The sequence below is a fragment of the Siphateles boraxobius genome, unplaced genomic scaffold, assembly GCF_051911475.1.
Source record: "Siphateles boraxobius isolate OS27281-9 unplaced genomic scaffold, OSU_SipBor_1 26, whole genome shotgun sequence".
Lineage (NCBI taxonomy): Eukaryota > Metazoa > Chordata > Actinopteri > Cypriniformes > Leuciscidae > Siphateles > Siphateles boraxobius.
Window position 1 is genome coordinate 6990909 of NW_027508876.1, and position 23437 is coordinate 7014345.

At 41.4% G+C, this 23437-nt stretch overlaps 1 protein-coding gene across 4 annotated transcripts in view; it reads right to left on the reverse strand.

Moving 5' to 3' along the window:
- atp6v0a1b (ATPase H+ transporting V0 subunit a1b) overlaps positions 1-22196 on the reverse strand; it is a 33315-nt gene extending 11119 nt beyond the window's left edge. For 2 of the 4 annotated variants that reach the window (XM_077244250.1, XM_077244249.1), the window contains exons 1-17: positions 22081-22151; positions 20363-20537; positions 20146-20224; positions 19822-19919; positions 19613-19741; positions 19363-19445; positions 16079-16205; positions 15874-15956; positions 15703-15796; positions 15366-15578; positions 14825-14975; positions 11810-11949; positions 11002-11162; positions 10765-10855; positions 10240-10358; positions 3073-3289; positions 2855-2962 (exon numbers count right to left, since the gene is read on the reverse strand). In XM_077244250.1, the coding sequence (XP_077100365.1) occupies positions 2855-2962; positions 3073-3289; positions 10240-10358; positions 10765-10855; positions 11002-11162; positions 11810-11949; positions 14825-14975; positions 15366-15578; positions 15703-15796; positions 15874-15956; positions 16079-16205; positions 19363-19445; positions 19613-19741; positions 19822-19919; positions 20146-20224; positions 20363-20479 (2010 nt within the window). In that variant the 5' untranslated portion in view covers positions 20480-20537; positions 22081-22151. Of the gene's footprint in view, positions 1-2854; positions 2963-3072; positions 3290-10239; positions 10359-10764; positions 10856-11001; positions 11163-11809; positions 11950-14824; positions 14976-15365; positions 15579-15702; positions 15797-15873; positions 15957-16078; positions 16206-19362; positions 19446-19612; positions 19742-19821; positions 19920-20145; positions 20225-20362; positions 20538-22080 lie in introns of all 4 variants that reach the window. The other 2 variants (XR_013207279.1, XR_013207278.1) reach the window with 2 other exon arrangements.
- Positions 22197-23437: the final 1241 nt, after the last annotated feature.

The window sequence follows — 23437 nt, forward strand, 5'->3', positions numbered from 1 at the left end:
CCCCATTGACTTAATAGTAAGTATACTATAACACATAGTATATATATATATATTTATAAAAAAATATATATGGAAATCAATGGGGCCCATCAACTGTTTGGTTACCGACATTCTTCAAAATATCTTCTTTTGTGTTCAGAAGAAGGAAGAAATTAATTCAGGTTTCGATTAACTTGAGGGTGAGAAAATCATAACAGTATTTTCAGTTTTGGGTGAACCTTTAACCTTTCTTTTAAAATATATAGTGCATGCATAATTATTAGGCAAGTCGATCTTCTGATCATGTTTTTTTTCCAAGCACATTTGACTAATTCCAAACCACATCAATCTTAATAACTACTGTTAATTTAGTATATAATCATTTAAGTGATATATAATTGTAAACAAGAGCTGGAATTGAAGAAAAAACAACAACTTATTTTCAGTTGGATAGTAAGCAGGTTTTCTTTTATGTGTAAAATGGGCCAACATAAAAGATTTAACTCGCACTGAAAAGCCCAAAATAGAATAGAATAGAACATTATAAATTATATCAAAAGTTGACTGGTAAAACAAGAAATCCACACTTTTGGCCATCACATTTGAAATCTCTGGGTATTTTTTGCACTTTTAGGGTGGATTTACAATATTTGGATGGAATACAATATATCAATCCTGTTGAATTCTATAGATTTCACCCCATTAGAACAAGAACTGATTCTAGTTCAACATTATGATGGATACATTTAAGCCTTATCAAGTTTTACTTAAAAAAAACTGTAGAAATGTCCCTGTGCATTATGGAAAAGAGTTAAATATATTTGTAGTTCAGGGTGTCCTTCCACATTAATCCTACACATATAGCTATTTTGCTAAAATAATAATATCATCATCAATAATCAAGTATTTTATCATTTTGAAAAAATCAGTACTCTCAGCGCTAAAACAGTCCTTTGAATGGAAATGATCTGTGACCTGTTATCTTTTTCTTAGCTATCCTAAACAATTTTCCACCTGCTGTAAGTTCTTCAAGCATGGTAGGTGCCCCATTGGGCCAAACCAGAGTTGACTCTTCCTTCACAATCTCATGTGATCCAATCTACAGATGAAAAAAACATGCACAATTCTACTCTATCAAACAGACATACACTGCCGTTCAAAAGTTTGGGATCGTACGGCTTTTTAAATGTTTTTAATGTTCTCTTATGCTCACCAAGGCTGCATTCATTTGATTAATGATACAAAAAAACAGTCATATTGTGAAATATTATTAACATTTTAAATAACTGCTTTCTATTTGAATATATTATAAAATGTAATTTATTCCTGTGATCAAAGCAATTCCAATGTGCTGATTTGCTGCTCAAGAAACATTTATTATAATTATTATTATTATTATCAATGTTGAAAACGGTTGTGTTCAAAATTTTTTTTAAGGATTCCTAGATTAATAGAAAGTAAAAAAGAAAAAAATGTATACTTAAAAAAAATTTATTTATTTTTTTGGGAAAGAAATTAATGTTTATTCAGACTTTAAATTAATCAAAAGCGACAGTAAAGACATTTATAATGTTACAAAAGATTATATTTCAAATAAATGCTGTTCTTTTGAACTTTTTATTCATCAAAGAATCCTGAAAAAAAATTGGCACACAACTGTTTTCAACAATGATAATAATCAGAAATGTTTCTTGAGCAGCAAATCAGCATATTAGAATGATTTCTGAAGGATCATGTGACACTGAAGACTGAAGTAATGATGCTGAAATTTCAGCTTTGCATCTCAGGAATAAATTACAATTTAAAATATATTCAAATAGAAAATATAGATAATATGTCACTATATCGCTGTTTTTACAGATAAATGCAGCCTTGGTGAGCAGAAGAGACTTCTTTTAAAAACATTACAAAATCTTACCAATCCCGAACTTTTGACCGGCAATGAATGTACACACAAACATTCATTTATGAAGAAATTCATGGAAGGTGTTGTACTTGGCTTGGTCCCATGACATGCTGTTACATCTGAGGAAACACAATGCTCACAGTCTATAAAACTCCAAACCCCAGTACCAGAGGACTGTTTTTTCATATATTTGTCATAGACAATAAAATAACACAAGCATTCTTTTCAACATTCCACTTAACCCTCTACATTGCAAGTAAATCACTTGAATATGGGAGTGCATTTTGAGCTAGGCAAATAAATAATACATTCTTAGATATCACTCACCGGCGATTGAGTTAGATGCTAAGAATAAGCGTAGTACACATATATTTTCATGTGCCTACAGCTGAACGTTTATAGTCTTCACAGTGCAGTTAAGATTGATATCACTGGATATGCTCTGTATTTGACACTTTTTTAAGGTGTCTTTGTTACAGTGTAATTATACATTTAAGTACATATTAATGAAATACATGTACTTACTATAGGAGTAAGATTGGTTTAGGGTTGGTTGAATTTATAGTTATTATATAGTAACTACATGTAACACGTGTAAGAAGGACACTGTAAAATAAAGTGTTACCAAATTAGTAGTAGTATTTTATTTGTAGTATTGTTAGTTTTTATGGAAACACCGAATAACAAATGATGTCTTAATCATCACTCCCAGCCCATAATTTCTAGCATAAAAAAACAACTTATTAAGCTTTCAAATAATATTGCATCTTTGCAAAAAGATGTGCCATTTAGTGAAGAGAAGCATATTTCAAAACATTAATACATAAATCATTCATCATTCATGTGTATTTATATAAAGTCTGGCAATTCTAATGGCAAGCTATGCACATCATGTCCTTTGATTTAATGATATAAAATATAAGAGAAAAATGTATTTTGGCTGGTTTTGGTTAGAGAAAATAAACATACCAGGTGCTTCCTCCACAGGTACTGACGGCGCAGGACCAAAGTCTTCACCACCAGCATACATGGCACACACGCCAAAGCTATCACCACCAACAGAGACTGAATCCCCACCTATGCACACACAGAAAGAGATCCCCCAATCATTCAACCAGAACTCTATCCTGTACTAAGCACAAATATGGCTATCTACAATCATTGTTTTGTGTAAATGTGGGCGTTACCTGCCCTCTGTACAGAGGTTTGTTAGTGGGGTCATTGTAGTTGAATAGAAACATATTGATGAAGGCTATCAGTAGACTGGGAGCGTCTTTAGAGATCGCTGCATCGTAAGCAATCCACTTGTAGAAGATGAGCAGGACCAGATAACCGAACAGACTGCTCATGAACACAATCTCAGGGATGAAGCCCAAGAAAATGTTCAAAGGTTTCTTAAAGTACCTGTAAGACACATGGGGGAAGGGTGGCTGCAGTTAGAGCTGTAGATCAAACTCTAGGGGCCCTATTGGTTTAAAGCGCACGGCGCAAATGCACTTAGAGAGTGTCTGAATCCACTTTAGCTAGTTTAACGACGGGAAAAATGGTCGGTGCGCCCGGCGCATGGTCTAAAAGGATTGTCTCTATTCTCTTAATGAGTAATGGTTGTGTTTTGGTTGTAACGTGCATTGTTTATGGGACAAAGTGTACGTGCATTGTGGACCCGCCTATAGGCGTACATTACTAGTGCGCTCTTTAAATAACAAAAATATTGCTACACTGACTTTAGACCAGGCTTCAGTTGGTCAATGGCGCAGTCTATTTCAGTTGCCTCAAAATAGCAACGCGCCAACAATGCGCCTGAACACACACCTTGTTCTCTTACGAGAGGTTCTCTCGTATTGCGTAAGTTTAGCTTACGCTACGGGAAAGATTCATCTTCTCGAGATACTGAAGCCAAAAAATTATCCTTAATTTTGTATAACTTGTCAACGCAGTGCAGCAGCTAGCAGACCTAGAGCAGGCCATCTCGCGTGCTCATTGGCTGCCCTGCGGGCAACTGCTGCAGGCTACCAGTGCGCCCGGCGTGACGTCACGCCCAATGAAGGGCGCCCGCGCCTTTATAGCGTCACAGCCCACCAGATAGGCGTGGCTTAGCGTATAAAATAGGGGCTGTAGGCTGAATTCTCTGATTTTTTGACTCTTCAGCGAGCTCTTCGCATCGCTGGGTTTGAGAGAAGCCACCGCCGCCGTCGAACAGCGAACAGCCAGCTTAGGACAGCGCTGAGGAAGCCGGCCGTCTTCGCCACCTTCAGCCATCCGTGCGAGCTACGCTATCCGGCGACGTATCCTTTTTTGCAAATCATTCTAAAAGAGCAGCGAGCGTCTTTTTAAAGATGCCTCGCACTTCCTGCGGCTCGTGTAAAGCCCCGCTCAGCGCCGGAGACCGCCACCTGATCTGCGCTCTCTGCCTGGGCCTGGAACACGCAGAGCTCGCCCTCGCGTCCGGGGGCTGCGAGCTCTGTGAGGAGCTTCCGCTGTCGACCCTGCGGGCTCGACTCGAAGCGTTCAACACCACAGCAGTCACTCCGCCTCCTGTGGGACCGCGCAGAAAGAAGCGCCGTTCCCTGAGACAGCCGGAACCTGTGGCCACAGCGACGCGCTCGCCGGAGAACCTCCCTCGAGCCTCGCTCTCGCCTTCCCCACCTCTCCTCACTGACGCGCAGCTGCCGCTTGCGAGCCTCACTGCTGTCACTTCGGAGGATGAGTCCGTGGGACACGCCACAAAAGACTGCTGCTCTATCCTGGCATCAGACAGCGAGGAATGGTCGCTTCACTCCGCCTCCTCGTCAATCCAGGAATCCGCCCGTACCCGCGCTGGAGCTGACGCGGAACTTATGCGCCTGCTGACGCAAGCTGTCGACCGTCTCGGGCTCGAGTGGTCGCTGCCGAAGGAACCCGCGCCGAACAGGCTCGACGGCTGCTTCCTTCAAAGTCGCCGCCGCGCAGTTTCAGAAACCAGGCCCGCTCCATTCCTGCCGGAACTTCATGCGGAGCTGACGAAGTCGTGGAATTCGCCTTTTTCGGCTAGACTTCAGTCACAGGCCTCCGCGTCGCTCTCCCGAGTGGACGGCGCCGCCGAGAAAGGGTACACAGCGATTCCCCCTGTGGAAGAGGCGGTCGCAGCGCACCTTTGCCCGCCCTCCGCGAGATGGCGGTCACGGTCAGCCCTCCCGTCTAAAGCCTGCAGAGCCACTTCCGCCTTGTTCGGCCGCGCTTATGCCGCCTCCGGCCAGGCCGCGTCTGCTCTACACTCGATGGCTGTGCTTCAGATCCTGCAAGCCGACCTCCTCCGTGAATGGGATGAGAAGGGCCGGGACCCAGCTGCGGTTACGGATTTGAGAAGCGCAACGGATCTTTCTCTCCGCGCCACCAAAGCTGCAGCCCAGGCCATCGGACGAGCCATGGCCGCGTTAACCGTGACGGAGAGGCACCTCTGGTTAACGCTCGCGGATATGAGGGAAACTGAACGCGCCGCTTTCCCCCACTGGTCTCTTCGGCCCAGCGGTGAACGGGATTGTTGACCGCTTCTCTATGGTGCAAAAGACCACGCAGGCCATGAACCTCTTCCTGCCGCGACGCTCGAGTTCCGCCACAGGCCGCTCTCGCGAGAGACAAAGCCAGCCTCCTGTGCGAACCAGCACCCAGCGTCCAGCACAGCCTCAGCATCAGCCTTCGCAGCGACGTCAGGGCGGCCGCCCTAGATCGCGCTCAGACAGCCGTCGCAGACCGCCGCCCCCCAGAGGGCCTCGGCAAAGGCTCACGCTGAAGTCTGAGCACGCGAAGCCCTCCTAACAGCGGGAGAGAAAAGACGCGCGTGTCCCGCTGCGGCCGGACCGCCGTCAAAGTTCATTTCCCTGTCAGTCCCCTTCGAACAGGCTACTGCAGTGGTTCAACTAGCAGCCAACGAGCCGGTTTATTCACCCTCTCGCCTGCACACAAACGCCGTTTTCACGGCGACCCAGAGAAATCTCAAAAAGAGTATAATGTCTGGTCCGGCTCACGCCGTCAGTGTTTTAAGTGTAGTGAATGTGCCCACGCCCCAGTGTTCACCCCTACACATAAGCACTCAAAATCCCGTGTCACTCACAGAGCACACTCTCATAAAGCGCAGAGAAGCCGCTCGAGTGTTGAATGTAAGAAATGTGTCCACAGGTCTGTGCCCACTATCTGCCCGCTCTGTTACACGATCAAAAAAGCTTATGAACGTAAGTCTCGTGCCCGCCAGAGAGCGCTCACGCTGGCTAACACAAACCTTCCCCCGGGTCCCGCCTGTGCGTTTAAGTGTTATCACGAAACACAGGGCGTTAATAAAACGCTCCCCATCTACTATGATCGTCAGATACAGTTGTAAGTCTCGTGCCCGCGTGCGCGCGCTCACGCTTACAGAGAGCTCTCCCGCCCAGAGCGCTGCTCACGCGTCAAAGTGTGGCAAAAGTATGTTCCCCATCCCTTATGATCGGGACATCTCACATAAGTCAGCCGGTCTCGGCTGTCAGCGAGCGGCCATTGCCCAGAACCGAGAGCGCGCGCGCCGCGCTCTCGGCTCCGGTTCAGTTTCACAAGCCCGCAAATGGCGGCGGTCTGAACCCGGAGGCCATTCGCCCCCTGGCGGCTCACATAGCTGTGTGGGAAACTATCCCAGGGATTTCAGAATGGGTGTTGAGCACAATAAAGCAGGGCTATGCACTTCAATTCGTTCGCCGTCCTCCGCGCTTTCAAGCCCGGACCGCGACGATAGTGAATGCGGAAGTAGCACACCTACTTCACGCAGAAATAGCAAAGCTGCTGTGCAAAGGGGCTATAGAAAAGGTGGCGCCTTCTCTGAGCGAGTCAGGCTTTTACAGCCGATATTTTCTCGTACCCAAGAAGGACGGAGCCTTCAGACCTATCCTAGATCTGAGATATTTGAACAAAGTGCTTGTAAAAAGACCGTTCAAAATGCTTACGACCAGAAAAATCCTCGCGCACGTTCGCCCGAGGGACTGGTTTATTTCTCTAGATCTGAAGGATGCCTATTTTCAGATTCAGATAGTACCCCGTCACAGGCAATTTTTGAGATTCGCCTTCGACGGTCAGGCATATCAATACACCGTCCTGCCGTTCGGCCTGTCCCTAGCACCCCGTACATTTACAAAGTGCATGGACGCGGCGCTCGCCCCCCTGAGAAGTCAGGGGCTGCGCATAATGAACTATCTGGACGATTGGCTGATATTGGCACAGTCAGAGACAGAACTACTATCTCACAGAACAGTGCTTCTCAGTCATCTGGAAAGCTTGGGTCTCACGGTCAACTGGACCAAGAGCTCATTACTGCCCAGCCAGTCAATTTCCTTTTTAGGAATAGAACTGGACTAGGTGACCATGACGGCTCGTTTATCGACACAGCGCGCGCGCCGTGTTCGCCACCTAGCCGCATCTTTCCAGAAGGTCAGCTTTCTCCCTTTGAAAACATTTCAAAGGATGTTGGGCTGTATGGCATCAGCTGCAGCGGTGCTCCAGCTGGGCCTACTGCGCATGCGCCCGCTCCAACGCTGGTTGAACGCTCGCGCGCCTCGCCGAGCCTGGGTGTCTGGCGGCCAGAAAATCAGAGTGACTCAGACCTGCATAACAGCTCTGCAGCCCTGGTTAGTGGCCGATTGGTACCAGCATGGAGTAATGATGGGAACCATCTCTTATCGGAAGGTCATCTCGACAGACGCGTCCAACTCGGGTTGGGGCGCGCTGTTCGAGGGCAGACCGGCCTTTGGCCAGTGGTCAGACCAGGAGAAGGGTTTTCACATAAACTGTCTGGAAATGATAGCGGTCGAGAACGCGCTGAAGTGCTTCCTCCCGTTTATACAGGACCAGCATGTTCTTGTCCGCTCGGACAACACATCTTTGGTATCCTATGTAAACCGTCAGGGCGGTGTCAGATCCAGAAATCTCTGCAATCTGACGGAACGCCTCCTTATTTGGTCACAGACGAACCTGCGCTCGCTGAGGGCGGCGCATGTGCCTGGCCATTTGAACGACGGCCCAGACAGACTGTCCAGGGACAATGTTCCCCCAGGGGAATGGTCCCTGCACCCCCAAACGGTCCAGAAACTGTGGCGCCTATTCGGCAGAGCGGAAGTCGACCTGTTTGCGTCAAAAGACAACGCTCAATGCCCGATGTTCTTCTCGAAGGACGAGGACGCGCTGGCCCAGGTTTGGCCCAGCCTCCCGCTATATGCTTTCCCTCCGGTATCTCTGTTGCCACAGGTGATCAAGAGGATCAGGGAAACGCGCCACTAGGTGCTCCTCATAGCCCCGCGTTGGGAGAATCAGACTTGGTTCCCGGAACTGGCACGGCTGTCACATACAGCTCCGTGGCCGATTCCGGTGAAGGCAGATCTCCTCTCTCAAGCTCGCGGCACGATCTGGCATCCCCATCCAGAGCGCTGGTCTCTGCATGCATGGTTGATCAACGGGTACTCGTTGCCCTGCCAGAAGGAGTGATGAACACGATCACGCAGTCTAGAGCCCCTTCCACGAGAAGGCTCTACGCGTCTAAATGGTCGGTTTTCTCTGGATGGTGCACCGACAGAGGTCTGGACCCGCGGACATGCGGGGTGGCGCATCTGCTCACTTTCCTACAAGAGCTGTTGGATAAGGGAAGATCCCCATCCACGCTCAAAGTTTACGTGGCGGCCGTAGCAGCATTCGCGGAATCGACGCACGGCCAGTCACTGGGAAGACATGAGTTGGTCATCCGCTTCCTTAGAGGAGCTAGAAGGATGAATCCGCCGCGCCCCCCGTCGGTTCCCATGTGGGATCTTTCACTGGTCCTCGAGGCCCTGAAAGCTTTTCCATTTGAACCACTAGACTCCGTGGAGTTGAAATATCTATCACTAAAAGCCGTTTTTCTGACTGCACTGTCGTCAGTAAAACTTGTAGGGGATCTGCACGCGCTGACTGTCAGCGCGTCGTGTCTTGAGTTCGGACCAAATGACTCTAAAGTCATCCTCAGACCTAGACATGGTTATGTCCCTAAAGTGATGGGCACTCCATTCAGAGCGCAAGTTATTTCGCTGTCAGCTCTGCCAGCATCTGACAGCGAAAGTGATGTGAATCTCCTCTGCCCTGTCAGAGCGCTGAGGGTTTACATTACGCGCTCCGCCTCCTTCAGGCGTTCGGAACAGCTTTTCGTTTCGTTTGGTGGGCGCGCCAAGGGGCTTGCCTCCTCGAAACAGAGCCTGTCCAGATGGATAGTCGACGCTATAGCGGCAGCTTACGCGTCAAAAGGCCTGCAATGCCCTCTGGGCATCAGGGCTCATTCCACGAGAGGTGTGGCCTCGTCGTAGGCATGGTCCAGTGGAATTTCTATCCATGACATATGTGTAGCGGCGGGCTGGAGCTCTCCGTCTACCTTTGTCAGGTTTTATAACCTAGAAGTTCCTGCCTTGCAGGCTAAACTGTTGTCAGTCTGAAAAGAGGTGTATTCTGCCCAGATCTCCTGCTCAGATCACGTTCATGACTCAGCTCTCCTGGTTGAGCTGCACTAAGTAGGGTATGTGCCATATGACTATACAGACCGGCGCGCTGCTCTGTATTCCCTATGTGTGCTTATGCACAAGTGATGGCCCGCGTGGCTGGCCACCTTATTTTTTCCACTTATGGGGTTCCCCTTAAGCTCGGGATCTCATGTGGATGCTTGGCGCGCACGGCGTTGACAAAGTGTTCCCGTAGCGTAAGCTAAACTTACGCAATACGAGAGAACCTCTCGTAAGAGAACGATACTCGGTTACTAACGTAACCTCGGTTCTCTCTAGAGAGGGAACGAGTATTGCGTAACCGGCCGTGCTCACGCCACGAGCGACTTCGCTTCAGTCGTCGAAAAAACCAGAGAATTCAGCCTACAGCCCCTATTTTATACGCTAAGCCACGCCTATCTGGTGGGCTGTGACGCTATAAAGGCGCGGGCGCCCTTCATTGGGCGTGACGTCACGCCGGGCGCACTGGTAGGCTGCAGCAGTTGCCCGCAGGGCAGCCAATGAGCACGCGAGATGGCCTGCTCTAGGTCTGCTAGCTGCTGCACTGCGTTGACAAGTTATACAAAATTAAGGATAATTTTTTGGCTTCAGTATCTCGAGAAGATGAATCTTTCCCGTAGCGTAAGCTAAACTTACGCAATACTCGTTCCCTCTCTAGAGAGAACCGAGGTTACGTTAGTAACGGAGTATCGTTTTCAGACCAGAAAACCCCATTTCATGGGTGCACAAATGCATTTACTATTTAAACAACGTGGCGCAGGACGTGAAAATGATAACTGTGTCGTGCAGAAACTAGCTAAAAACACTTGAGTCGACACATACATTTGGACACACACTTACAGGTGATTGAAGAGAGACAGCGAGACTCCAAACAACATGTGAATTACACCCAGGATTACAGACATCTTCATCTTAAACGAGTTCAGGAACGTCAGCTTATTTGAGGCAATATTCCAGATCTAAAAGAGGAACATTAGTAGAACAGCATTATACCAGCATCTCTGTAGTTCACACACGATTTGTTGAAGATAAATGCTTTATTTTACATTTGTGTTTTGAAGATAGCTATTAGGAACTGCATTTTTGAATTTTTTAACACTAGAAATAAACTACAGGGTACAAGTACACAGGAAGAGAAGGTCTCATTTAGTTTATATTTTGTACTCCCCAACAAAATCACCCACTGATTTATTCATTATTTCCACATATGACTTTTCAAAAGAACACTCCTTCTTCATATCACGATTCGAATTACTGTTTTAAATTTTAAATAAATATCGCAGTGTCAAGTTTTTCTAATATTGTGCAGCCCTAATATCTGTGTGTCTATTGTATGCATGTGTTTTTGTGTGATGCAGCACATACCGGGTCAATGCCCAGAGGATACGGGCCACCAAACACACCAGGAACAGTAGGGTTTAACTGAAGAACTGAGTTACTATCCAGAGTCTCAAATCTACAAACAAACACACAACGTACAAAGACAGAAACAGAAGAATCTCACATTTTTGAATTTTGTCATTAGTTTGATTCTAAATCCTTTTGTCACAGCAAAATGTATTATTTTTAAACTGTTTCCCCGATTTAAAGCTGTAAACTTACGTCCAGTTTCCCTTAGGGAAAAACATGGGCCGCACACTCCAGCCAGAGCCGAACATGTTGATGGACTTGGAAAAGCAGTCATTATAAATCAACCCGGTGTAGACTGAGAATATCCCCATCAGAAGAACGATATAACGACCTGCAAATATCATGTTAAACATCTACACGCACACACACACACACACACACACACACACACACACACACACACACACACACACACACACACACACACACACACACACACACACACACACACGTGAGATGAAAGAAAGGGATATATTAGTATATGACTATCTAAGGATAGACCTTTGAATTTAGAAAAAAAATAATGGTAACACTTTAGAATATGGTTCATTAGTTAACATTAGTTAACTACCTTAGTTAACATGAACTAAGAATGAACAATACTTCTTCAGCATTTATTAGAATTAATTTCAACATTTACTAATACGTTATTAAAATCAAAACTTGTATTTGTTACAAAGTTACAATGTTAACTAATGAACCTTATTGTAAAGTGTTACCAAAATAACTTATAACATAATAAATATTCATAAAAATTCAGCATCTCTGAATATGGCTTTATGATTACACTATGATATATTGTTATATTATATAATTGTATGTTAAATACATTAAAACAGTTAAAAGTTAGTTCTGGATATATTGAAAGGTTTGTCATTTTAAAATGTGAAGGTAAAAATGTAAATTTTAAATCCATTAAAATATCATTATTAACATACACTAACAACTCCAAATTTGATATAATACATCGTTAATGTAAGAATTGTTGAGAAGCTGAGACCTCATTGTCACTCTTCTGAGCAAGCAGACGGGTCTCTCTGATGACAAGGTAAAGAGCTGCACATGTCATCAGCACGCCATGACCCATGTCCCCAAACATGACAGCAAACAGGAACGGGAATGTAATGATTGTGTATGGCGCTGCAAGAAACAAAACAGAAACAACACAATCATACAACTGTTAAAGAAAAACTATAATTTATTGCCGGAGAAAAAGTGGACTGCAAATATTAACCCTCTGAGGTCTAAGGGGTTTTTGGGGTCCTTGAGGTGTTCTGATATGCTCTGACATTTGTGCTTTTTTCAGTTATTTATAAACATGTTAATGGCAAAGGTGTAAATTCACTCTATATAGCACAAACGGGGCTACCGTAATATGTGAGCAACATGTATGTACATGTTTGTATTTTTTAGAGAATAATGTTTATGTGTGGTTATTGAAAAAACTAAAACTTAAAGTGTCTGAAATAAGGCCACAAAACACATACTAAATATGTGTCCAAAAGACTTTTGACTAATGAGTGTTGTTGCCTAGAATTTTTGCTTCAAAATGATCTGAAAATCATCCTGCCTAATGATTTACACAAAACAATACATTGATTTAAATTTTATAAGACACCTTTTGTTTGGAAAGGCAATATGCGTGGAGGCGTGTTCACACCTGAGAAGACAAAGGCCGGATAATGTGCCAAATACATAATGAGCTGCATATTAATTAGTCTTTCACACAGATGTGTCACAGGATCCCAAAGAATGCAAGGACAAAAGAAATTATCTATATTTACATATTTTACAATTAGAAATTGTAACCAATTACAAATAGGTTACAATTACAACAACAATTACAATTTTAACAATATTTCAAGTGTATTTCTTTGAAAAAGTAGGGCTGTTTTCGACTAAGGATTTTCATAGTCGAATATGATTCGTTAGATTTTGCCGTAGTCGACTGATAGTCTAACCTTTTTTTTTTTTTTAGATAGCAGCTAGACGTTCGGTTGAATAACTGTTCGTCTGTTATAGGACAACTCGCTCTACGTTTATTTAAAATGAACAGCAAAACAACTAGAAGTGAATGTGCTTTCCATTAAATGAATCAAAAAAACAAAAAAAACGTTGCAATGAACGTGATTTGTTTTAAATAAATCACACACAGTAAACAAAACCTTAACAAAAAAACTTTGCAATGAACTTTGCAATTTAGACGCGCAAACTGCGTGCCGGTGCGGTGAGACGTAGGCCTACATGCTCGAGCAGATTCGGCTTGAAGTCGTTCATCCTCGGATGCGGCGTCGTGCGCGCTGTTACAAAAAAAGCCGTGCACACAGCCAAGCGACATGGGGTCTTGCCGGTCTTGCGCATCCAACGCGTCATTTTTTGGCGCGCGCACCTTCGATCTTGCGCATCCAACGCGTCATTTTTTGCCGCGCGCACCTTCGCTCTTGTGCGGACGGGTCTGGTATAAACAAGGCTTTACTCCGTGTCAGCGCGTGCTCTGATCGGTAAAGGTGCACAGATCTCTCCCGAATCATCTCCAGCAATAAGCCTCCGAAGCAACACTAACTCCGCCTCCGTTTCCCTCGTAAGATGATATTAGTATTTAAACATTCTCTATGATAAAAAATGTTTGTTACAAATATTTTAATAGCACGGTTTTAGCGGTTATAGAGTTCTAATGACGGTGATCAACTATAACCATCGGTCTCACGTTATATAATAACCGTCACACCCCTATTGGTTACATAACACTTCCCTACTATTCGACTATGAGCTTCATAATCGAATCCTCGACTATTAGAAGTCAGCCCTAGTAAAAAGTATAAATTTTATCATACGTATTAAAAAAGGTAAGGATTCATTAGTTTGAATATCGGAACAAACACTATAATAACATCTTAGTTGATAATTCAATATACCTACTTTATTTTTGACAATACATCAAACTATAGTATTTTTAACCATGAGCAGAAATTGGTGAACAAAAGCGTAACTATTTAATGTGACAGTAGTCTTTTTTTACAGTCAAAACTTTATAATCTATCCAAAACTGATCACAAAATCTTGTCTAAACATTCATATTTAGTTTTAACATATTGTGTAAGATATAGTAGCACATGTGAATTTGCAGTTCGTTGCTTATACAGACATTTTATTTAATTATATTTCAGTCTATTTTTACTCATCTTAGTAGGCTATAGCAATATAGTTTGGATGTGTTCATGTAAACATAACGTTTACTAATGTAGGTGCGAGAGTGAATGAACGGCACAGACACGTGCTCTATAACTATAGTAAACAAAGCACGTGCGCCTGTGCCGTTCATTCATCATTTAGCCTACAGACAGACAAGCGATTCATATTTAAACAGTCTTTTTGCGGTTTACAGTCAGACACTATTCAATATCGCGATTAGAACAAAGCACTTATGAATAAATGACTTTCTACATCAGCTGGATCCGTTGCTCCTCGAAATGAAACTACCAGCACTTCTGGTACATTTTCCAGGGTTATTAGATAGTATTATTGCTCACAGTGTATGGATACGCTGTTATTCACAGCTCTAGTAAGATACTTACTAAACACGATGTGTTTTATAATCCAGCTGGTGGGCGTTGGCATGTTTGAATGGTTTGCCTTATGTCATTTGCGTTTGAATAACGTGCGCTTTCCGTGGGCGTGGCACATAACATGTAATCAGGTATAATGAGCTGGAAAGAAAAAGACTGACATCTCTCTCTTTTCATACAGATTACATAAACTGAGAATATTTGTTTTCTTATATAAATTAATTAATTTAAAAGAAGAGAGTTCAAGCTTCATTATGGAAAAACACTCGTGGCTGTATGACAAGTATTCGCGGAATTACAGTTAATTTTCAGACGCGTTTCAGAATGGACTTAACTGACAGAGAGGACTTAACGGACTTAACGCGCCCGTGCGATAGTCGACCTCAGAGGGTTAAAAAGTTTTTTTTGGTAAAATCTAACAATTCCTTTATAATATGCATGATAATTACCTGGGTTGATCTCTCGGTAGGTTCCGATGCCGTAAGCATCCACAATGTTTTGGAACCCTGAGGTGAACTTGTTGGTCTTGTTGAAAGTCGGTGGAGTCTGTTTGGTCTGCATTCGGTTTAAGATGGAGGGAACTGTGGAGCCACTCCGTTCCTACATGAATAAAATTGTGATTAAATTGACAGTATTATTACTGAGGTATTACCTTTTCAATGTACACTGCCAATAACATCTACTCATTCTTTATTAGCAATATTTCCACATTTAAGAATAATAGTAAAAAAGTGATGTAAACTATGAAATAACACAAATGGAAAAACAATCCACATCATGAGTGTCATGATCGTGACTTGTTTTAGCATAAGCCTGTAGATGTAGAGGTTTTTAATATCATAAAAAAGGTATGTACGCTTTGTGTCCAAGCTTTTGACTAGAAGTGAATATATGCAAAGCATATTGTTCTCTTGCTTTCATTTGTGGATTGAATGAGTAAAATAAATCATATCTCGGTGGCCGAAAACATCATGAATGAATATTACTCACCGTTCCCCTCCGCAGAGCGAATTGAATGGAATCGAGGTCAGAAACGGGGCACCAGACCTCAGCGATCAAACATTTCTGAGTAACATCGATATTACAGAGGTTCAAAGTGTGATAAATGGCCTTCATCTTCCTCACTTTGATGAACCACACACGTATGGTTTTCGCAGCGGCCTGCAAAACCCTCTGCCGGTGGTCTTCTGTTTGATTCAATACCTATATGTTTGAACACAGCAAACACTGTATGATTAGGGCATTTAATGCTATTTTTGCATGAATTTAAAGGAAATCAACAAAATTGAGTTGAGACAAAGAGAACCACAGTTGGACTGTGGCATACCATCTGGAGGTCATCAATGCGGGTGTTGACACCCGCAGCCATTTCTTTCCTCTCCTGAGGGGTTTCAGGGCACGGGTACAGAGATGCACGGAACCTGCCAACCAGTTTAAAATGTTTGATTACCATTGGATAAAATGATAAAAATAATTCAGAAAAGACCCTGCTACATACCCTTCACAGATCTTCTTCACTCTGTTCTTCAGCTGGTCTCCTTGGAAGAAGATGATAAACACTGATTTGTGCACCTGATCACCCTGTGACAAACAAAGACCCATGACTTGATCAATATTTTATCACACTTGTAAATAAAATGTCAAATGCAGACATCCTAACTGACTTAATCACTAAATAATTCAAAATAAGAATAGGGACTGACTGTTGTGGGGTCCTCAAGAGGGTCCTCAATCTCTGCCTGACGTAAAAAGACATTTCCACGGCAGACTCTCCAGAGCATCCTTTCAAACGTGGGGATTCTCTCACGGTTTATAACCCCAGCCACAAACCTACAGGGCAAACAAACCTGTATTATCAGCAGAGTACTTAGAGTGCACTTACTAAAGTCAATGCAAATCTGTTATTTACTCTGATTCTGAATTCTCTTCTAATAATACATTACGAAAGTCATATAGTGCGCATATTGTGATCTCTTTGAATAGATAAAAGCTCTGATAAACAAAAAGGCTTGCCCACAACTGTACAAGAGCACTTACATGAGTAGGTAGCCTATGCACCAATTCCATGTTTTTTCTTTTACAGTAATTCCAGTCAAAATCAGGTTTTTAAATCCTAAACCCACAATCATCATTTTTTTTAAATATGTAAAAAAATGAAATCTTAATTCCAAACAATAAAAGTTAATTCTTATGAACTTTGCAGTGACCAAATTCTTAAACAGCAACAGAAAACGGTGAACAGAAATACAATTGAATCATTATTCACTCATAATCTCTCCCCCAAAATTCTCAAATTCCATTATAAATAGTAAAAATATACTAAAATAAAAATATCAGTCTTTCTAGAGAACTGGTGCTGTCAAAAAAATAATTAATAATTGAATGATGAATGGAATGATGTAATTCCATAAAACACCTAAATTGTCACACTAGGGTGGCTGTTGTAAAGATCACATGACAAAGGAGAATCAAAAATGGGAACAATATTTCTCAACAACACAACTAGGAGCACGCAGGACTAAAGATAATCATAGAAAACAACCACATTAAACAGATGATAACCAACAAACTCAGAGTGCAAACTAAGAGCAAGCTATATATATACAGGGAACAAACAAAGGAAACTAAACGAGACACAGGTGCAAATCATAGGTAACCATGGAAACTAAGGGACATAATCAACAACCTAGGAAACGGAAACTAGGAGAAACAGGGAGTTTGTCTCAATCAATTCTCAATCAATTTTAAAGCTTAGCAAATCAGTATATCGCATACACAAATCCAGTAAAGACCCTGGCTCACTCCCTACACATTAGGACACTGATGACTCTAATTCCGGCGACATGACAACATCCTCATTGTACAACATCACAACTGGTATTTATGAACAACAGCAGAACTGATATATTTCTGATATTACTTTTTAATGTTATTTAAAGTACATTATGATACATACTTTTCTTGTTACATATACATTCAATATTTTAGCCGTAAATTCATTATAAATGTTAGCTAGATTTTGTTTGTTTGTCTAGTGGTGTATCTTTATTCTGAAATATAATTCAATTTTTTATAATTAAAAAAAACAGCTATCGTGTGTCATTATGTGTAGGGAGTTGGCTGACGTGATTTATGTTTCGCGCTTCAGAAATTCCGTTACAGAAACGTTAAGGTTTTCACGGTGCATTGTGGGACTTTTTAGGGAGCGAACGTTTCAGTGCATTGGTAAAATTTTGGCAAAATAAATGACAAAAATCGAATTTCCGTTTTTGAAATTCTCTAGTTTATTGTAAATTTTTCACTCATACTTCCTTTATAAACACATTACATGCATGCTTATGTTAGCTTAGGGTCTACTGAATCCATAGATACCAAACACATAGTATTCCATCTCCATTACATATAGTTTATGAGCCCAAATGTAAAAATAGAGAAAACGGACCAAAAAGGGCTTAGTCCCCAGAGGGTTAAAATGGCAGACTCTCTAATCAGTGCCCTGACTACTGAACTAGGGAGCTGATTGAGAGTCACCCAGCGACAAACGGAAACAGCACAGAGTATCAAAATCAAAGTCCACATAACATAACATGATACATAGAAGACACATTTTTTCAGGCAGTTGATGAGCGAGTCTTGTAAACTAATCTATGAGGTTGGGTATCGGTTGGGTTTTATCCGATACCAGTACCTACTCTGTATTTTTTAAACGGTTCCGGTGCTTAAACGGTTCTTGAAACGGTATTTAAGAAAACGAAACCTCACACACTTTGTCAAAAAATAATACCCTTTTATTTACAGGGCCAAACTGAACACAATATTAACTTAAATCTTTGAACAATATAAATGCAAGTAACATATGGTAATAATAAATAAACCAATATAAAATAAAAATTCACATTTACATAATATCAAATAAAACGTCTCTGGTTACTGGTGTAACCTATGTTTTCTGAATAGGGAACGAGACGCTGTGTTCGCTGCCAAGCTCCTCGTGCTGCCGACAAGCTTCCTTTTGCAGAGAAATCTGAGGAGCAGATGTTGCGCGCGCTAATATAATATGACCATGTAAGAGCGTCGAGGCGGCGCCCGCGCCATCAGCCAATGGATTGCCGTGATTCTATATGGGCTTCAGACAATCGTCACACCCAGAGGGTGTTCTGATGTGTAATTTTACACGTGAAATGCTGCCAAACCTTGGAGTGTTTTGTCTTCAGCATCTTCATTAATCCCCTCGCTATCAGCAGACGTTCCGGGAGTCTCCCGCATATTGATAACGGCTCCCTGATGCCCGCAAATTAGTTAAAATCTCCCGGAATCTAGAGCGAGCGAGCAAGAGCGCGCATGCGAGACAGAACAGACTGTGCTCCAAACCGTATAGTGCGCGCACGGCGGAGAAGGAGAGGGAGAGAGCAAGAGACCTTGCGTGTGTGCGCCTCATGACACAGAGAGTCAGGCACCGAAATCAGGCACCGAAATTTTCATTCTTATTCGGACTGGTTACTACCGTTTACGTCGGAACCGGTTCCCTTTTGGCACTGCGTTTCGGTACCCAACCCTATTTATGAGTAAAGTATTTCCACCTGCCTTTACCACATATGTCGTTTATTATGTTATTGGCTTAATTTAATAATATAATATTATTATATATAATAATTATATTATAATAAAACTTATATGCTTAATATCAGGGATGGGCTATTTCTTTCTGGAGGTCCTGCTGAATTTAGCTCAACCAACCCTGATAAAAACTCAACTGCCTGTAACTTTATAGTAATCCTGAAGACCTTGATTAGCTTGTTCAGGTGTGTTTGTTTAGGGCTGGAGCTTAACTTTGCAGGACAGTGGCCCTCCAAGGATTGAAATGGCTCATCCCTGCTTAATATTCCAGTATACTTGTATGCATTTTTTTTTTTTGTTATTAAAATATCAGTTGTTGCAATGGTATCAAAATTGGTATCAAGAATTGTGAAATTGCACTGGAACTCACCCCAGTCGCAGTGGGGCACCTCGGCCAGCCTCACTGGGGTCCAGCAGAGATGACGATTCTTCCAACAGATTAGGATCCTCCATCTAAAAAGAGTCCAGTAGAATTATATGTTAGGGTCAGAGGTGGTTTGGATGTAACATTTCAAAGTTGATTTGAAAGCCCTTTCCACTGTATTGGAACAAATGGTTAACTAACACCTCAAAAGGTCTTGAGTTTTTTTAGTTCACATTGCCAGAGAGGACAGGCATACCTCATCAAAGAACTGCTGGGTACGTCTGAGGATATGCTTGAGTTCAGTCAGCTCTAGAAAGTTCTTCTTCAGGGCCTCTTGATTAGTGTTGATCTCCTTCAGCTCATTCTCCAGCTTCTCAAAGGTTGCCTGGCGACCAAAGATATAAATATAAGTTAAAAGTAATAAGTAAGTATACCCAAAGTCTAACCAAGACAGAGTAAAATTACCTCAAGGTCAATCATGTCTCGTGGAAATGGAACTTCAGGATTCTCACCAGTGTCCATAGTTGGAATATTGGCTTTCTTAATCTCCTTCTCTACAAACCCTGAAGAACATGACACCAGCAATGTATAATAATATTTAATAATTTGTTCTCTTTGATTATTTTTCACAGGGCAAAGGGTGAATTTTTGTGTCTTGTTTAGAGGTGGATCTTGCCATTAGCAATATGGGCCTTAAGCAGCAGAGTTTTATGGCTGACCCCTTCCCCACCATAAAAAAAAAAAGTATTGGTGTATACAGTATGTGTGTCCATGTGTTGATCCACTCACTGAGCTTCCTGTCCATCTCCTCACAACGTCTCACTTCATTCACAAACTTCCTCTGAAACACGTTCACATCAGGGTTGAGCTGAAAGAAAGAGGTTTGCACTCATTATCAACAGATATGATAGAGGACAAAATATGACAGAGGAGAGAGCAGGAAGAGATACAAAAAGAAACAAAGAGAAAGAGAAAGAGAAAGAGAAAGCAAACTGTCTCTACCCACATCTCTGAACTGGACCATTCCCAGCTCTCCCAGTTCACTGACACAGCAATAGGCCGCTTCAGACTGGAGGAAGAGCTGGGCCAGAGTCATCTCCTCACTGCGGAACAACTCCCCCATGATGCTGTAGACCACAGGAACTCACAACGGATGAGAAATCAATCCCACCGGATACTACCTGTCAGGAGAACAGAAGGACATTTTATGAGTGATACAGACAAACAGACAGACAGAAAGAGACGATAGATAGATAGATAGATAGATAGATAGATAGATAGATAGATAGATAGATAGATAGATAGACATCATTACTCCAGTCTTCAGTGTCACATGATCCTTCAGAAATCATTCTAATATGCTGATTCGGTGCAAAATAATCTTTTTTTATTATGATCAATTATTATTGGTGCCCAATGATTAATAATGATTCTTATTATTATCAATTTTACAAGTTTAAAAAAAAAGCTCCATGAAAAAAGCTCCATGACATTAACCTTATAACTCCTTTTGTAACATTATAAATGTCTTTATTATCACTTTTGAACAATTTAATGCCGAATAAATGAATTATTTTTTAAATTTTTGATCAAATAACTGCAGCAACGGAGAGCATAAGAGACTTCTTTCAAAAACATTTAAAAAAACCTTAATTATTCCAAACTTTTGACCAGTCATTGGCAGTTATAAGGAATTAATTATATTAATTATTTAAATTTTATTTAATTTTAATTCTACTTTAATAGATTCAAATGCAGAATTTCACAAAATTAACTGAACATTTTACATTTATTTTGATATCCACCAATTGTTTAGCTGACTGAAATAAAGCAATGAAAATAATGACCATTACACTTTCTCGAATGATTCAGAAACCGAGGCAGCTTCTCTTCTCATAAGAGAATCGCTGGGCTGGGCACAGCATCTCTCGCATCTCAAAGATCCGATTGGCTGAAATCTCACCATCCTTTCTGAATGGCTGATGAACTCAATACCCCTCGCATCTATAAGAGGTGATTGGCTAAGAGTCTCAACAACGATTGCATCTCTGCGAGCTGATTGGCTGATGCCTCAACATCTCTCACATCTCTGCCGCACTGTCCTTCAGCTCTGAAGGACGCCATTACCCGCTCCTCTCTCTATTACTAACAATATTTTTTATCAGTGTTTAATCACATTATATAATATTCTAACAGATTCCGGCGCTTGTGAAACGTCTAATACAGGCATATTAATTTGTAAGACGTTCATTTTTGTTAAATAAAGGCTACACTGAATAATTTTGCAATCATCCCAAAATTGATTATAAATAGATCAGTTAGAGAAATGGCGCTCATATAGTTGTATTTTCAGCAAAATTAAGTAAAAAATTAGTTCCTAATTTAATAAATGAACGCAAGAATGAAACAGTAAGTTAATAATATACTCTAGAACGCATGCTAATAACTAAATGCTGTTAACTGTTTATTCTTTCAGGCGAATAAAACATAGCATTGTAATCATAATCACAATCAGAGCAAATAATAATATATTTATCAGGCGGATAATGTTAATATGGCAGACAGATTAGATAAACCCTAGCATCCCCTCCTCATTCCAATGACCACACATAAAAAAAAAATTGTTCACCCACTAATTTATGACGTATTATATGCATATAGTGGAAGTGTTAATAGTGTGGAGAAAGAGAGAGAAAAAAATATGTAAAAGATAAACGTTCTCACCGTCCTCGATGTCTTCAGAGATCACTTCACCTCAGCGAATGCGATGATGATCAGACGTGCTACGTGACGTCACGCCCGCTGCTGCTGTCAGGGTCACGTGATTGCTTTTTCTGTGTACATTTATGTAGCCCGCTGTCCTTTTTGGTTATAAACAATGTTTATACATTGGCTTATTATTATATATTTTAAAATATTGATTTTGAAACCAACCCTTGGGAACAAGAGTTAATAGACTTCTAGGCTACATTGGTAAAATATGAGGTTAAGTGGATAAGATAAATCACCATTAGTGAAATTATTTAAGGAACATGATTTGCTATCTTAGAAAGACAAAGATTTTTACAAGCATATGTTTTCCTTTGGATGGCTGACATGACATTGCATTAAAAAATACAAAATGTATAAACATTTATAATATGCATTCAACATAGATCTGGGTAAAGCTATTCTTTAGCATCCCCATTCATCAGTTGGTCATGGTGCGGGACCAGATGGAAATAAAGTATCTGAAGTCTGCTTTATTTTATTTTTCTGCTGCAGGAAAATAATATTATGTCAATGCAGACAGGGATAATTATAAGCCCATCCATGCTTGAGCCCTGTAAAAAATAACCCATTGGCCATCGGTAAAACATCTAGGCCTACTATAAAATAATATTTGTGATTTAAATATGAATATAAATACATATAATCTAAATATAAATAAATATAATAATATACATAATCTGAAAATTTGAAAAGGAAATTAATCTAATTAATCTAATCTAATGAGAGGAATTTTATATATAACCAATACTGATGGTTAATGCACAATACAACCAGAAAATAGGGTTGTACTGTAGCCAGAACTATGTATTAAGAAAATAGGGTTCTTTTTCGTTTCATATTAACATTTGTAAGGTGCTTTGCATATATAGCCAAAACATTCATACATACTTTTCTTTGCATATATGCTTTATGGAGTAAAAGAGAGAGATAATTTCTATAGTATTCTCCTCTTGCCACTTATGACAATACGTTTTTTAACTAGTTTAACAGTTAGCTAACTGACTTTTAAATTATTTAGCCATATAGTGTTTACGGGAATAGACCTTTACTTGGGGTGGTCTGACATAGACTGAATGATGCAGGTTTGTGTGAAACAGCGTAAGGTGAGAGGGCAGATCTCAGAAGAATGTAGCACAGACTCTGTAATGAACCTCTATATATTTAGAGTCAGAAACTACTGTAGAACCAGAGGTGAGAAACATATAAACGCCTGACTATTCACACTGACCAGCTGAAACAAGCTGCGAGTCTTTCCTTTGCGTTGCATGGTAACCCCTAAATGAGGCCATTTAAAGTAGTATTAAGTATA